Source organism: Drosophila takahashii, chromosome 2L (assembly GCF_030179915.1).
Source record: "Drosophila takahashii strain IR98-3 E-12201 chromosome 2L, DtakHiC1v2, whole genome shotgun sequence".
Classification (NCBI taxonomy): domain Eukaryota; kingdom Metazoa; phylum Arthropoda; class Insecta; order Diptera; family Drosophilidae; genus Drosophila; species Drosophila takahashii.
The window spans coordinates 34,424,559-34,439,911 of NC_091678.1; the positions used below are offsets into that span (position 1 = coordinate 34,424,559).

Below are 15,353 nucleotides of genomic sequence, written 5' to 3' on the forward strand. Positions count from 1 at the left end.
ATATTATAAGTTCAAAATATGAGTACAGTCAACATTTAAATTTGTGAAAATACTTTTGACCACCCCAGTAATACGTTTTATTAAATTTCTTATTTTATTAGTTCCACACATAAAAGTTTTTGTTTTTCAAGTGGGATAACATTTTTGATGTATTCCCACTTATTTTAATAGTTTTCAAACATTCATTTTTTTGTGCACAGATAAGAGAAAGATATATAAATATCAAATAATATCGAAAAATAAAATATCGATATTGTGATATTTGGCTAAATAAATATCACGATATAAATATATTTTTTTTTGCAAAAAATATCGATATATTGATATTTTGATATATTTTTGACATCCCTATTGCATATATGTATGTATATGAATTGGTCTAATGACCAATTATATTTTATTTTTTTTTAACGAAAACAGGAAATAATACCGAGGTTTTTCAAATGGCCGAAGCTCTGCAAAATTGTTCTGTAAGGAGCATTTTTCGTTAGAAAGTTTTGTTGAAAAAAAATGTTTATGTTTTAGGTCTCTGGAACGGATAGCATAGAAGACGATGAAGTGGAGCCAAAATTTAAGTACCAACGACTTGCCAATGATTTAAAAAATATACTCAACGCTGATGTCATTACTTGCACCGCTATACATTTAAAGGTGAGCAGAATCTGCATAATTGGAATAACATTTTCGTAATCATTTACATATTTTTATACATATTTAGCTTCTTATCCTTGGAACTTTCCGAGGCCGCGTCTATTTATTTGATCATCAAGGAAACGCTGTCGACTCGAATCTGAGCAATAGCGAGCACCACACTCATCGATTGGCTGTTAACCATATTGATGTAGACTCAAAGGGCGAGTATGTGGCCACATGCTCCGACGACGGGAAGGTAAGTTCCTAAGCTTAAGATGATTAAGCTTAACTTTTTATTTTGCAGGTCAACATAACGGGTTTGTTCAGCTGCGAGAACAATCAGAATCTAAGTTTCGGCAAATTTATAAAGGCTGTGGCCTTGGAACCAGATTCAAGGTCTCGCATTAGGAGATTCATAGTGGGTAGGTAGGTTTACCAATCCCTTAAATACCAAAAATAAAAATTGTTTTACGTAGGCGACGACAAACTCATCTTGTACGAGCGCAGTCTCCTTAAGAAACTTAAACCAATTGAGTTGTCCTCTGTCGAAGGCAATGTTCTTTCGATCTCCTGGCATGGCAGCTTCGTGGCCTGGGCAAGTCACATAGGAGTCCGTGTCTACGATTTAAGCGAAAGATGCTCGCTTGGATTAATGAAATGGGAGGTTTCTCCCCATGAGCGTCTAGAAAACTTTCGATGCCATCTGCGATGGTCCAACCAGTATACTCTGTTAATCGGCTGGGTAGACACTATACGGATTTGCGTAATTCGGAAGAGAAACTCAGTTGAAACTTCATTTTGTAATCTGCCAGGTTACATAGTAGATCCAGGTGAATAACGTGTTTTTTCATTATAGAATTTTTAAAATATAATATTTATTTTATCATTGCAGTCTCAACATTTCAAACGACTTTCTATATCTGTGGAATAGCCCCACTAACCGCCACACAATTAGTGGTGCTTGGCTATCGCAAAGAAAGAAGCTCTTCTTTTAAAGCTCTGCGTCCCGTGCTGTGCGTTATTGAATACAAAGTGAACAGTAGCGAAGAGATCTGCACAGATAGTTTAACCTTACGCGGCTTCGAGGAGTACACCGTAAACGACTATAGTCTGGGCAGCATAATCGAAGAGAATCGGTTTTACATTGTGGCCCCTAAAGATATTGTGGTAGCTAGCCTTATTGAAAATGACGATCGCTTAGAGTGGTTAATTAAGCACAGGTAATGTAATACACTAATTTGTTTTGAAAGATTCCCTGACATGCCTACACTACTAAACTATCGCAACATTTTTCTGATGATTTTGTCCAATCGTAATAGTATTCTGATAAAGAGCTCGACCCAGTGCCACTGCAGAGTTTTCCATCGTATATATCGGTCATCATTTCTATATTTCGTTTGTGCAAAACCATATGATAGGGCTGACATTTTCGAGGCTTGTACGCGGTGTCGAATCTAGGATCGTGCCAGCGATAGACATGACGCAGTGGAGCCAGCCAAGTGCCGACTGAGACATCCTCTGATACATAATGCGTGAATAGCTGGGAACTATTGACAATATATTCACAGAGTTTTCGAGATAAAACGTAACCACCGCCTAAGGCGTAAGGCAGGTAGTTTTTGCTAAGAAAATAATTTGATTCTTTCCAATGGCCTTTCCCTTTTATTGTTGCTCGGCCATTAAAATAACCCCAATATAGCTGAGGCACGGGATCGTGGCCATACTCAGACTTGTTACGAAGTATCTTTCGATCGTAAGAAACAAGTTCATTTAGTAAACTGTCCAACTTAACGTAGGTGTCGTCGTCCACTTTGATGACATAAGAGAATTCATAATGGTGTTTTACAGAATTAAATGCCTGCAGTAGCTTTTCTGTAAGATTGCCGTATGAATCGTGATGCCTTTGCAGAAAGAGGAGATCGTTGTGTTGCTTCTGCTCCTCTTGCAGCTCTGCATGCACTGTGCTGTTTATATTCCATGTACCTATGGCAAATACGTGCTTCACACTAATCTTCCTTTCCGTCCGTGGGGGATCCTTTGTCAGCATGCTTTTTTGCCAATCCATGTACTGCTTCAAGCGATTTGCCTGCTGTGCAACTGACTCTACCTGCAAGTGGCCATTAGAGCTGTAGACCGGAAGAAAAATCAACTCTTCTGGATAATATGGCTGATGAAGGGGTTGCCTTGCGTTTCGGAGCCAGGTCGCCCGCATGGTGTTCCTTTGCACAGCATTGTGTGGTGGGCTCAGCACCAACACCATGAGGAAGAGATTTGAGTTTGACTCGAGATGGCTCCTTCCAATGTTGTTTGCTGGACATTTGTCTACCGCGCTGAATATCCTCGTTATAAAACTACCAAAAAAAAAGGATGTTATAGCAGTGAAGACAGTAACTAAATTATTTAAACGCCTCATCTTAAGCTAAATGTGAATTTAAATAATGTGACCGTGGAAATTAAAAAATATACCGCGCTGTTCTTAAATACACTAACTACATATTTTGAAAGCCTTTTTATACCCTCTGCACACAATGTGCGTCAAGTTAGCGTCGGTGACTTTAGCGGCGATAGCGGAACGGTGGAATCTGGAGCATGGAACCAATTTTTTATTTTTTGATTTCTGGGGCTTCTGGCGGCCAAATCGAAGAATTTTAAATGCAAATTTTTTTGAAATGAAATTCTCTTTCGATCTAAGTAATTCGCGATTCTGGCCGATGTTCGGAAGTATAAAAAAAATGCATTCAAAAAATCAGGTCCCCACGTTTTGGGGAATATCTCCACTCACAGAGCGTGCTCCACAATGCGCGCTAGCTTAGCTTAAAGGTCGCCCTTTAAAGGACATATGAGGAAAATTGCATCAAAGAATTACACGAGTTTACAGCCAAACTGCTCCAAGGCAATTGATGGCAAATTCTGTTAGTGTTCGACCCCCAAATCACGAAAATACCACTAATTTTTTTTTCGATGGCACAGTTTTTTTTTTTAAATTTTTATAATTTTAAAATATATTGTGATTGCAATTTAATATTTTTTAAGGAATTTTTAAAAATTAAATTCATTTTTACAATTTTCTAGCTTTTAAATATCTGGTTTAGCTATTTTTTCAGCCGGCTGCCATCACCACTCATTTTTGTTTACATGTCGCCGCCTAGAATAAAACTAAAATTTGAACTTTGTCAACCGAAAAAAGTTGAAAAATCCGAACTTTAAAAATCCATCATAAATCCAATTTTTTATGAATTTGGGCCATACTCGGCTTGTTTTGTCCGGTGGGATGTAAACTTTAAGTTTGTACCCATTATAATTTTTCAACGGATTTATTTCGGATTTTTACGATACATACAGCCGACCTACAGAGGACCAAAAAACACATTTTTCATCTTTGTCGAGCTGCTGCGCTGCCATTACTTATCCAATCATATTGATCTGTATGGCAAAGTTAAGCTCTGATCTAATGACTTTATAATGAAACAAACAAAACTGGCCCAATTGGGTGGATATTTGCCGAGATATAGGAAGAAATTCGAAAAAAGTCCGATATTTAACATTTTGAACTTTAAAAAATCTAAAAAAAAAAACTGTTCCATCGAAAAAAAAATTAGTGGTATTTTCGTGATTTGGGGGTCGAGCACTAACAGAATGTGCCATCAATTGCTTTGGAGCTCTCCAAGAATATTATTTTGTAAACTAGTGTTATCGTCAGTTTTTGAGAAAATCTGTTAACAGTGGACCAACCTCTGAATCCGCCCATACAAAAAAAGTGCTTGAATATTAATTTATCTATAACTTTTTTCACAGAGCGCGCTCCACAATTTCGAGTTTATAGTATGACGGTGGGGTAATTAAGCTATGTTCTCACCATCCGGAACGATTTTAAGCTTCATTGGAACCTCTGCTACGGGGTTTACTGCCTTATAGGTTCCAATTATATCCAATTATTTCCTCATCTTCTGCAACGTCAGCCGAAAAGCAACCGACTGGGCATGTGGCCTTCTTTCCCAATCCGCGCAGCTTTGACATTTGGAATTTGATCAAAGACGCAGTTGCTCAGTATGGAGACGTCAGCCCCGGTATCCACCAAGCAATCCACCTCTATGCCGTTCAGTGTAACTGTCTTCATTTGATTTTCATGTCGTACTTGTACGGCAGTAGCTGCTTCCGGAAAATTTGTAGACATATGTCCCCTTTGTTGCATCGAAAACATTTAGTTACAGCCTGGCAATCCTTACGTAATTGATCACTGAATCCGCAATTATAGCAGTGACTCTTTCTTTTGTTGAAGGAGTAAGTGAACAAGGAAGCGTTTCCGTCCCCATAAAGTATATATATTCTTAATCAGGGTCACTAGCCGAGTCGATCTAGGCATGTCTGTCTGTCTGTCTGCATGAACGCTGAGATCTCGGAAACTACAAAAGCTAGATGGTTGAGATTTCCCACACATATTCTTAGGCTTCCTACGTAGTGTAATGTGGGTGGTGTTTCTGTGTCAAAAGAAAGGAAGAAGATGTGTTGGGGAAATAGCTGAAAGCTATTGATTTCGGACGACACAGACGATTGACAGGATTTCGAGCAGTATACCTCATGCTGTGCTCAAACTAGCTCGCCGGATTGTCGTGGGGTCTTTCTACTCTCCTATATGTCAACCGACCCCATTAGCATAATATTTTAGGTACACGTATTACTGCGAGTTTATGGCTATTAAAAGTTGTGAGGATGTCAATTAAAATAAATGTAATAGGCTACCGACTATAGCCAAGTAGTGTTTCGTTCTTTAGGCTGGGAATTAGATGTCAGTTATCCCATTTCTTTACACTCCCTTCCTTTATCATATTGTACATTAATATGACCCTTATAAAAGTTCTAGTTTTAATTCATATTAACACTCCCCTGCACATGCTCTACTCGGGACGAGTAAATAAAGAGATTAGGCAGGCGATCATTTTAATATTAAGTGTACACTTTAATAATTCAAATAAGCGTCAAAATAATTCATAGTAATTCTCCTAGTTTCCTAATATTGTTTTTATAGTATATAATTTTATATTTATAAAGAAAAGAAAATAGTTATAACCTAAATTATCAAAATTTAGATGAACAAAAAAGTCGTACAATAGTATGTATTTAGGATATTGGGATTTCAATTTTTGTATCTTTAGTTAAGAATAGGGCGCAAGTATATATATAATTTGGGGTTTCAATTCATTTAATTATTCTTACTGAAAACTCACTCTTTACTTTTTATATAATTTTCCAAGCGCGATCGTTGAGCTCAAGGATGACGGTGGTTGATGAGTGCTAAATTAGGGAATCGAAACGATTTATAAGTAAACAAGGCCTAATATTGAATAGAAATATACTTCATTATTTGTTTTCATACCCTTATTCATCCTTATTCATTCTCGACACTATATTTTAAGTTCAAAATTAACGTAAAGGCTAAAAATCTATCGGGGGTGTCACAGAAAACCATTCCAACCGAATTTCTCTCGGTGTCACAGACGTCATTTTTGACGGTTTCTAAATCCCCCGTATTTTGACGGACGTTTTGATAAAATTACCCAACTTACAAATGTTTCCCAAAAATATTACTTTATTTAAGACAACTCTAATGAATTTTATGAACTACCTGCATACTACGATTTTTATACCTACTTCGGGTTATATTTAAAAATATGCTTTAATAAAACCTCTCCAAAAAATTAGCTAAAAAAAATCCGTCGGCAAACCGTCTACCTGGCAGTGCTACCAATTAGCTAGCACTTTAAAATACCAAATTTGTCCAAATTTCGGAGCTAGTTATCGAAATGTTTTGTTAACGAATTATTTATTCAAATGTACTTAGTATTGTAGTTAAAAATGAAACTTATTTCTGGTAAAAATTTTATGGTAAAAGAAGTTGTAGTTATTGAGAAATTAATAAAAACAGGCCGCCTGTTGCAAAAAGTTGGCATCACTGTCGTGAAAAAATGTCCTATTTTTGCCAGGTAAGACGCTGGCCGTGAAGAAGAAGAAGACATACATGTAAAAAAGTACAACATTTTTGTTTATTATTAATTTAAACTAATAAGCTTTGCTAATTTTCAGGGGTAAACATAGGTTCCCAGCGCAAGACACCATATTCTTCCGATTCATTCGCGATAATATCGACATTGCCAAAGGATTTACTTAGGGCGGCCGCATTCTTGTGAAAGGACCTGGCCAATGAGTTAAATCTCCGTGGTAGTCCATGTAAAACCGTTTGTAAGGATCTCCTCTGCGTCCTAGCCTCTCGCAGTTTATGCCTTCGCAAGTACTCTAGAGCAGACGGCATTTTAGTTCGCTTTTAAAAATCTTGCCAACTTAGAAATTAAAATAAACCAACGCAGCCGCGGCAAACCGTTGTTCAGGGCTGCAATATGTAGCCTGGCGGGTAATTCAAATTTTTAATTTTTTTCTTTTATTATGTACAATATGCGCTTTAAACATATATTCTTTTTGTAATTTTGCAAGAAAAACATAAATAATTGAATATTCGATATTTAGTGTATGCGTCCAGCCCTGGTCGTTTTTAGGTAAATTTTCCCAAAAAAGGAAATCTCTCGAATTTCTGTGACACCAACGGTTTTGGTCGGTTGTTTTCTAAACCAACCGTCCCCAAAACCGTCGACGGTTTCTGTGACACCCCAGTATATATTATTTATAAAAGAAGAAGATCTCGAACAGCAGTACATCTCTAGCAGCAACAGTTTTGGAGCAACTGCCTTGCGCATACAGCTTCTGTTTTAAAGCCACTCCAGTAGCCACATTGCACTATGGGAAAAAAGTTGATTTTTTTGGCATAAACTCTTGTTTTAAAGATACAAATTTGAAATTTTGTATATATACTATTAAGAATAAGGTGTAATTTCGGTTTTTGTTTTTTTTTTTAATGGGACCATTGCCTTCATCCTCTGCCCACGCCGCATAAAAAAATGATGTGGCAGTGATTCATGTGCATAAAGTTAGCAATGCAACTTTTGAAAATGCAAATTTTTTTTCTATCGTCAATTTGCCGCTATTTATCCGTAAATTATTCGTGAAAGAAACAATTTTTTTTGCTTAGACATGAGTGGACACATCGAAAACATATCTGTCCACCAAAAAAATTTTAAAAAATTCGAGATTAATTTTTTTGAAATTTAGTGAAAACTAAAAGTGTGGTCCACAAAAAATTAATTTTATTTTTAAAAATAATTTGTAAATTAAGTTGATTTTATGCCACAGTTTGAGAGGCGGCGACGTGTTGGCCAAAACTGAACAGTGATTGTCATCCGAGTTCCCTGAAGATGATCAGTAGTGGTGCAGGTCACAATGATGGGGTCATTGGAGCACTATTTCCACTATTGGTGGAGTTGCTCTGTCGGTTTATGCAATCCTGACCACGTGCAGCTTGCGACCTTTGATCTAGGCATTGAAAGCTTGGGCTATGCGGTTTCACTAGCCAATAAAACCTGGCTTAGTTATTTCCAATTAAAAGTCCCTCGTCGAAAGGTAGCAGGCCCCAAAAGGGGCCAGGCGAGAACACGGCCTTAGCCGGCATCTCCCGAGTAGAAAAGATCTGCGAACGGTTTTGATCTTAATTTCCACTCACGAAGAATTTATTTATCTTTACCTTTGGGTTTTAATCAATTTTAACTAGTGAGGTGATTAGAACTCGAATATTGCTTATCTATCATATATGAGCGTTTTTTCAGATGCACTCTTGCAAGTCAAAGCTTTCTGCATGTGAACCAGAAATTTCACTCAATGCAAATTATAAAGAGAACATTAAGAGCATAGGTATTTGTACTTTCTATTTAAACTGGCCACTACAGCAGCGCAGCTCTAATGCCCACAATCGCTTTCTTACGATTTTAAAATGTGTCTGGCTCCCACACCTTTAAAGATTTCCGAGAAGTATAAATGTCATTTTGTTGTGTATATTTACCTATCGAAATGTAGAAGACATTTTTAAATCGGACCATTCATTAAAAAATTATTCGCAATAAAAAAATTGTATGTATCTATCTCCCTCGCACTCCCTTTAGCTGAGTGACGGATATGAAACTTTAATATCAAAACAAACCATGAACTCGTTTGCCTCTGAGACCTCCAGAAAGTTGGCCAATTTCAGCATTTTTCGAACTTTGAGGTCCTTGTGCTAAAAATCCTTGCGTCGGGGAACTTTTCGGAAAACGCAGTTTAACTTGGGAATTCGTAACGAATTCAAAAATATAGCATCCATCGAGGTAAATTTTAGATGTTGCAAAGTTTGATCGATGTTTCTTAACCTATTATCTGAAATGGGGTTACAAAGTAAATGACTATAGCCTTCATATTTGTTTTTTTTTTTTTTAATGTTACAGTAAATTCGAGGAGGCAATGGAACTGATAGCCACGCATGGCGGCAGTGTCCCTATTCTCTCCGTTGCCAGGTGAGTAAAAAATAATAAGTACTTTAATCGTTTTGTATGTATATATAATTACTTGCTAGACTTTATATTAACCATTTACTGGCGATAAAGCAATATGATGATGCTGCAAAGCTTTGCCTGCGCATGCTTGGTAATAACAAAGTCCTTTGGGAAGAAGAAGTTTTTAAGTTTGTGAAGTGTCAGCAGCTACGTTCCGTTAGCCCCTACCTGCCGACATCCGTCGAAGGCAAACTTGATCCCCATGTATATGAGATGGTTTTATACGAGTCTTTGAAATTCGATGTAAATAGTTTCCTAAATCTCATCAAGGAGTGGCCATCTCATCTGTACGATGGCCTAGCTGTTATTAACGCCATTCACGATAATTTTCGTAAGCAATATGCTAATCAGTTGCTCGAATCTTTGGCACTTTTATACTCGTATCAGGGTGATTACGAAAGCGCTCTCCGTATGTATTTAAAGTAAGTATATAAATCGTTAATAAGAACTAACTCACAAAAAGTCCACAGATTACAGAACAAGGATGTCTTTCAATTAATACGTCGCTATGAGCTTTACGATGTCATTGCAAAACTCATTATTCCCCTCGTTCAATTGGATCGTGAACGTGCTTTAAAAATACTATTAGATAAGAAAAAGATAAAGACAGAGGTAGTTGTCCATCAGCTGGAACACAATCAAGAGTACCTATACTGGGTAAATGTGGCGCATTAACATGTAACATGTCAAAAATGCATTAAGTTTTTATTAATTCTTTTCAGTATTTGGACTCCTTGCTAAAAGTGGATACCAGTAATGTGTTTCAAAATAAACTGGTTTCCTTGTATGCAAAATATGATCGAAGTAAACTATTACCCTTTCTTATGCGTTCAAAGGAATATGACATTCAGGAGGCGTTGATATTGTGCAAACAGGAAGGTTTTTATCCGGAAATGGTCTTCTTACTGGGTTGCATGGGCGGAGTGGAAGCAGCCGAAGCCCTAAATATCATTATTCATAGAGTGAGACCAATTAAAGTAAAAGAAAAAATAACTGTAAAATAACATTTACATTTTTTAGATCAAAGACATAGAAATGGCTATCGAGTTTTGCAAAGAACACGATGACAACGATCTATGGAACCTGCTTATCAATGAATCTACCAAGCAACCCGAGATTGTGTCTAAAGTCTTGGACGGCATTGTGGGTAAATAGCGCGGAAACTTGATATGCGTCCTGAGTAATATTAACCACTTTACTGCTCTAGACTATGTAAACCCTGCGGTAGTCGTTAGTAAGATTAAAATGGGCCAGACTATTCCGAACCTGCGGGAATCTCTTATTAAAATACTGTGGCATTACAATATCCAAGAGGAAATATTATCCACCACCCAAAAGATTCAACATGATGACTATTTTGATACACATTCGGAGGTAGTGACACTGCAAAGACGTGGTCAGCAAGTATCCTGCGAACAACTATGCTTATTGTGCCAACGCCCAGTAATAGTGAAAAATACTGTTTATAATTATATAATCGGATTTAAATGTGGCCACCTCTATCATGAGCCGTGCGTAGGTGTCCCTTCCAACAAACACTGCAGTGAGTGTAAACTGAGGCCCGGAGATCCAGTTGTGGAAGAATAGGTTTATAGTGATATCCTTGCTCCTTTTCTGGTTATGACACATTTATCTTTAATATTGCTCTGTATTGTGTTTGATTTTGTATAAATATCTAATGGGATCCCACGTCATTAGATACCATTCAAAAAATAAATGTATCCCTTTTCATTTATAAATTATGCTTTTTAACTTAAATTGAAGGTATACAAAATTTAATAAATAGAGTCTTACTACCTCATGCAAAGAATAATATGTGCAAATTAACTTGCTTCTTAGTGAATTTGTTAAAATAAAATCATTTTATGTTTTCCTTCACTTATTCACTATAATGTTGTTATAGGTCAACATTTATTTCAATTTACTGCTCTTTGACCTTTAAATTCTGGAGTTTACGTTAGCGGACTTAGAGCTCGCTCTAGCGCTCAATATCGGCTTGGGTTTTATCTGGTTGGGAATAATTTGGAGGCGAAGTTTAAATTTTTCCGCCATATATAAAAGAGGTCTCGTTTTGGAAAATGAGCAATTCTTCGGTAATATTTTAATTGTCCAAAGATTTAGCTTTTTTGTCACATTTGTGCATGTGCATAAAGTTAGCAATGCAACTTTTGAAAATGCAAATTTTTTTCTATTGACAATTTGCCGTTATTTATCCGTAAATTATATGTGAAAGAAAAAAATTTGCCGCTCAATTATTTTTAAAATTATGAGATGTTCTGCTAATTTGATATTATTGGAAATGCAATAGGCACGGTATTAACATATCGCATACCGAACTATCGATAGTAAAGTCATAGTATAATGTATCTTCTCTAACGAATGTATTGTCTCTTCTTCTGCCCACCACTATCGCAAACGAATGTGTAAAACTTAATCCTCTGTGTCAATTATCCTAAATAAAACTATTATTCACTACTCAAGCTAAATTACAACAGGTTATGGGCCGCAGCACTTTCCACTGCGCCAGAAAATAGTTAGCAGAAGATATTGAACAACCAGTGAGATTAAATGGCAAATTTCAATTCGTGGTGAAATTGCCGACGCGCACATACATATGCATGTGCAAGAATTTGAGACTTCTGGGGACGAGACTGAAGGCGTCAAATAGGTGACAGAAAAAAGAAGAGTGTTCGTTGCTTGTGTAGCTTCGTGATCTAGTTGCTTGTGTAGCAAAAGTAAACGCAAATTACAAAGAAAAATGAGTATTGCTAGTATACGCATAGAGCCTTTGGGCAAACACAATTTCGACACCTGGAAAATACAAATGCAGGCCTTGTTAGTCAAGAACGACTCGTGGAAATATGTGAACGGGACTCATATAAAACCCGAAGAAAACCCCACGCGGTGGATAAACAAAGATGCAAAGGCTAAGTCCGATCTCATTTTGGCCATGTCAACATCGGAACTAAGGCATACAAAAAACTGCGAAACTTCAAACGATGTATGGAAAAAGCTGCATAGCACTTACCAGTCAACCGGGCCAGCCCGTAAAGCCGCGATGTTGAAATCACTGATCCTACTAAAAATGAATGCAGGCGGAGACATGAGAAGCCACATAGATATGTTTTCCGATTTAGTAGACAAAATAAACGAAGTTGATCTCATGAATATTGACGATCTGTTAACCATTTTGCTACTGTACAGTATCCCCGAGGAATATGAACAGTTCCGAATCGCGATCGAAACGCAGGAAAACTTAATCTCAACGGAGGCACTTAAAATAATGTTATTAGACGAATACGAGGCGAGAAACAGAAATCAAAGCGAGTCGACGCCCGGAGCATTATTGGCACACAAGAAGTATAGTAACAACAAACCAAAAGAATAAGCACTAATCAAAAGTTTAAGTTTAAATGTTACAACTGCGGAAAAGTCGGTCACCGTGCAGCTGAGTGCAGGTCGAAGCCAATAAAGAACCAGAATGATAGCATGTACATCAACGCAGCTTATCATACAATCAGTGATTGCAGTAACTGGTGTCTAGACTCTGGAGCAACGTCACACATGTGCTCACAACAAAATATGTTCGTGAGTCTTGAGCCTGCAGAAGGCTCGAAACTCAGACTGGCAAATGATAAGGCTACAGACATAAAAGGATACGGATCCGTGCAGTTCTCGCCAAACAACAAGTTCACTGCCAGCCTGAAGAACACGTTCTATGTGCCGGATTTAAGGACCAATCTCTTATCGGTCTCAAAAATATGTGATCACGGCTTCAATATTGTTTTCAAGAAGGAGAAAGCTGAAATTATTAGAGCTACAGGAGGAGAAATAGTGTTCACCGCTCCTCGCAAATTGGACTTATACCAGATAGAAGAAAAACTCGAATGCAGCCAGATCGCTGCAGGTAAGCAAAACAGCATCAAAGAATGGCATGAACGTTTCGGCCACCTTAATGAGCCGGACCTAAAAGAACTAATAAGAGAAGGTAAAGTACAAGGAGCCAAAGTAAACCTCAAGGAGACTCTTCCAATTTGCGAAGTATGTATCAAGGGGAAGCAGTCCCAAAAGCCGTTTCCAGTATCAGATTCAAGAGCAAGAGACGTACTAGAACTAATCCACAGCGACGTATGCGGTCCCATGCGTACAAATAGCCATGGCGGCAGCCGCTACTTTTTGACATTCATTGACGATTTCTCAAAATGGTGCGAGCTCTACACTATCAAAACAAAGTCTGAAGTGTTCCAGAAATTCAAGGAATTCAAAAACTACGTTGAACGGCGAACTGGAAAGAAGATAAAAACAATCAGGTCAGATAACGGTATAGAATACACTAATAATCAGTTCAAAAGTTATCTTGCAGCCGAGGGAATAAAGCACGAGTATTCCGTAGAATATACTCCTCAACAAAATGGTACAGCCGAACGTAAGAACCGGACCCTTGTTGAAATGGCTCGCTGCCTGATGTTGCAAGCCGCACTTCCTGCGAGCTACTGGGCTGAAGCAGTAAACACAGCTAACTACATAAGAAATCGATGTCCTTCAAGGAGCCTATGTGAAGATACGCCCTTTAAGCTGTGGAACAATCGCAACCCAATTGTAAGGCATATGCAAAAATTTGGTCAAATTGCATATTCACTGGACAAACGATCGAAGAGTAAGTTCAGCCCAAAATCCAATAAATGCGTATTCGTTGGATACTGCACCGATGCCAAAGCTTATAGGCTGTACGATGTGAAAAAACAGATGTTAATTAAAAGCCGAGACGTCGTTTTCACAAATCTATTTGGGCACGAGTATAAGTTCGAAGAGTTCATTGAACCTCAGATCGATGTCGACGTTGAGCCGGTAGCAGACAATCAACCAGAAAATGACCAAGATGACAACGAAAGCATCCAACCAGAAGATCCTGAGTCAGAGGACAATGAGCCAGACGATAAACAGCCAGTAAAACGTGGTCCTGGAAGGCCAAGGAAGCTGTTAACAGGTAAACCGAAGGCAAACCGAAACGCGAAGGCATTGACTATGATGAGACCTTCTCCCCAGTGTCCAGAATGAGCTCGATTCGAATTGTAATAGCTCTAGCAGCGGAACTCGGACTGGATCTTCATCAATTTGACTTTAACAGCGCCTATTTGAATGGAGATATTGAGGAAGAACTTTACATCAGCGTCCCACCAGAATTCCAAGAAATCTTGACAGCTAAAGAGAAAAAAAAGTATGGACCTGAAAAAGTGTGTAAGCTAAAAAAGGCTCTATATGGCCTAAAGCAGAGTGGACGCCAGTGGTACAAAAAGCTAGATAGTAAACTCGAAGAACTGAACCTTAAGCCACTCGCCGCCGACAAATGCGTGTACCTGAAAAATGAACAAAACGGAATCCTGATCGTATCGCTTTATGTAGATGACCTCATAATCGCGACCAATAACACCCAAATGCTTTTACAATTGAAGCGAGAATTGTCCAACAAGTTCCAGATGAAAGATTTGGGTAAACTATCGTATTGCTTGGGCATCGAGTTTAAACAAAACAAAGAGAAAACAGAATTTACCATGGGTCAGCCCAAATATATCGCAGATATTCTCAAACGGTTCAATATGGAGAATTGTAAGCCCGTAAATACACCAATCAACACGAATGAGAAATTGTCAACTGAAATGTGTCCAAAAACCGAAGACGAGAAAGAAGCTGTTTCCAACGTGCCGTATCAGAGTTTAGTAGGAGCACTAATGTGGTTAGCAGTATCAACGCGCACTGATATTGCATTTGCAGTGAGTGCACTGAGTCAATACAATACAAACTTTGGAAAACAACATTGGATTGCTGCGAAAAGGGTATTACGTTACCTAAAAGGCACTCAGAACTATTGCCTGACTTACAAACGAAGTTTCAAAGGAAGCTGTCCATCTTAGAAGCTTTCTACAAGAAGTTTTGGGCCAACTGAAAACGACCATCATCTACAACGACAATCAAGGAGCTGGCCAACTTACACGCAACCCCGTGTTCCACAAACGCACCAAGCATGTTGACATCCGCCACCATTTCATCCGAGAGCTTGTTGAAGAAGGAACTATTTCAGTGAACTACATTCCAACCACCGAGATGCCAGCAGACATATTGACAAAGGGACTCGGTGCTTCAAAACACAATACTTGTAAGACAGCCTTGGGTATACGTCCAGTCGATCAGCGCCTTACCAATTGAGGGGAAGTATTGGAAATGCAATTGGCACGGTATTAACATATCGCATAC

The 15,353-nt window shown here is 38.1% G+C and overlaps 2 protein-coding genes across 4 annotated transcripts; one reads left to right on the forward strand and one right to left on the reverse strand.

Moving 5' to 3' along the window:
* Positions 1–360: 360 nt before the first annotated feature.
* Positions 361–10,840, forward strand: lt (vacuolar protein sorting-associated protein light). Of its 3 annotated transcripts, none has more exons than XM_070215060.1 (12): positions 361–470; positions 526–651; positions 719–889; positions 938–1,055; positions 1,110–1,463; positions 1,526–1,853; positions 8,994–9,062; positions 9,122–9,523; positions 9,572–9,758; positions 9,824–10,063; positions 10,122–10,248; positions 10,309–10,840. In XM_070215060.1, exons 1-12 carry the CDS (start codon positions 444–446, stop codon positions 10,686–10,688), a joined length of 2,529 nt encoding a protein of 842 aa, XP_070071161.1. In that variant the 5' UTR covers positions 361–443; the 3' UTR covers positions 10,689–10,840. The 3 variants fall into 3 exon arrangements, with proteins under 3 accessions (XP_070071161.1, XP_070071163.1, XP_070071168.1); XM_070215062.1 differs by having other exon boundaries at positions 10,122–10,244; positions 10,309–10,451; XM_070215067.1 differs by lacking the exons at positions 9,824–10,063; positions 10,122–10,248; positions 10,309–10,840 and having other exon boundaries at positions 9,122–9,510; positions 9,572–9,747.
* beta3GalTII (beta-1,3-galactosyltransferase 6) lies at positions 1,852–3,080 on the reverse strand. Its single transcript, XM_070215075.1, has one exon. The coding sequence runs from the start codon at positions 3,044–3,046 to the stop codon at positions 1,898–1,900; it is 1,149 nt and encodes a 382-aa protein (XP_070071176.1). The 5' UTR covers positions 3,047–3,080; the 3' UTR covers positions 1,852–1,897.
* Positions 10,841–15,353: the final 4,513 nt, after the last annotated feature.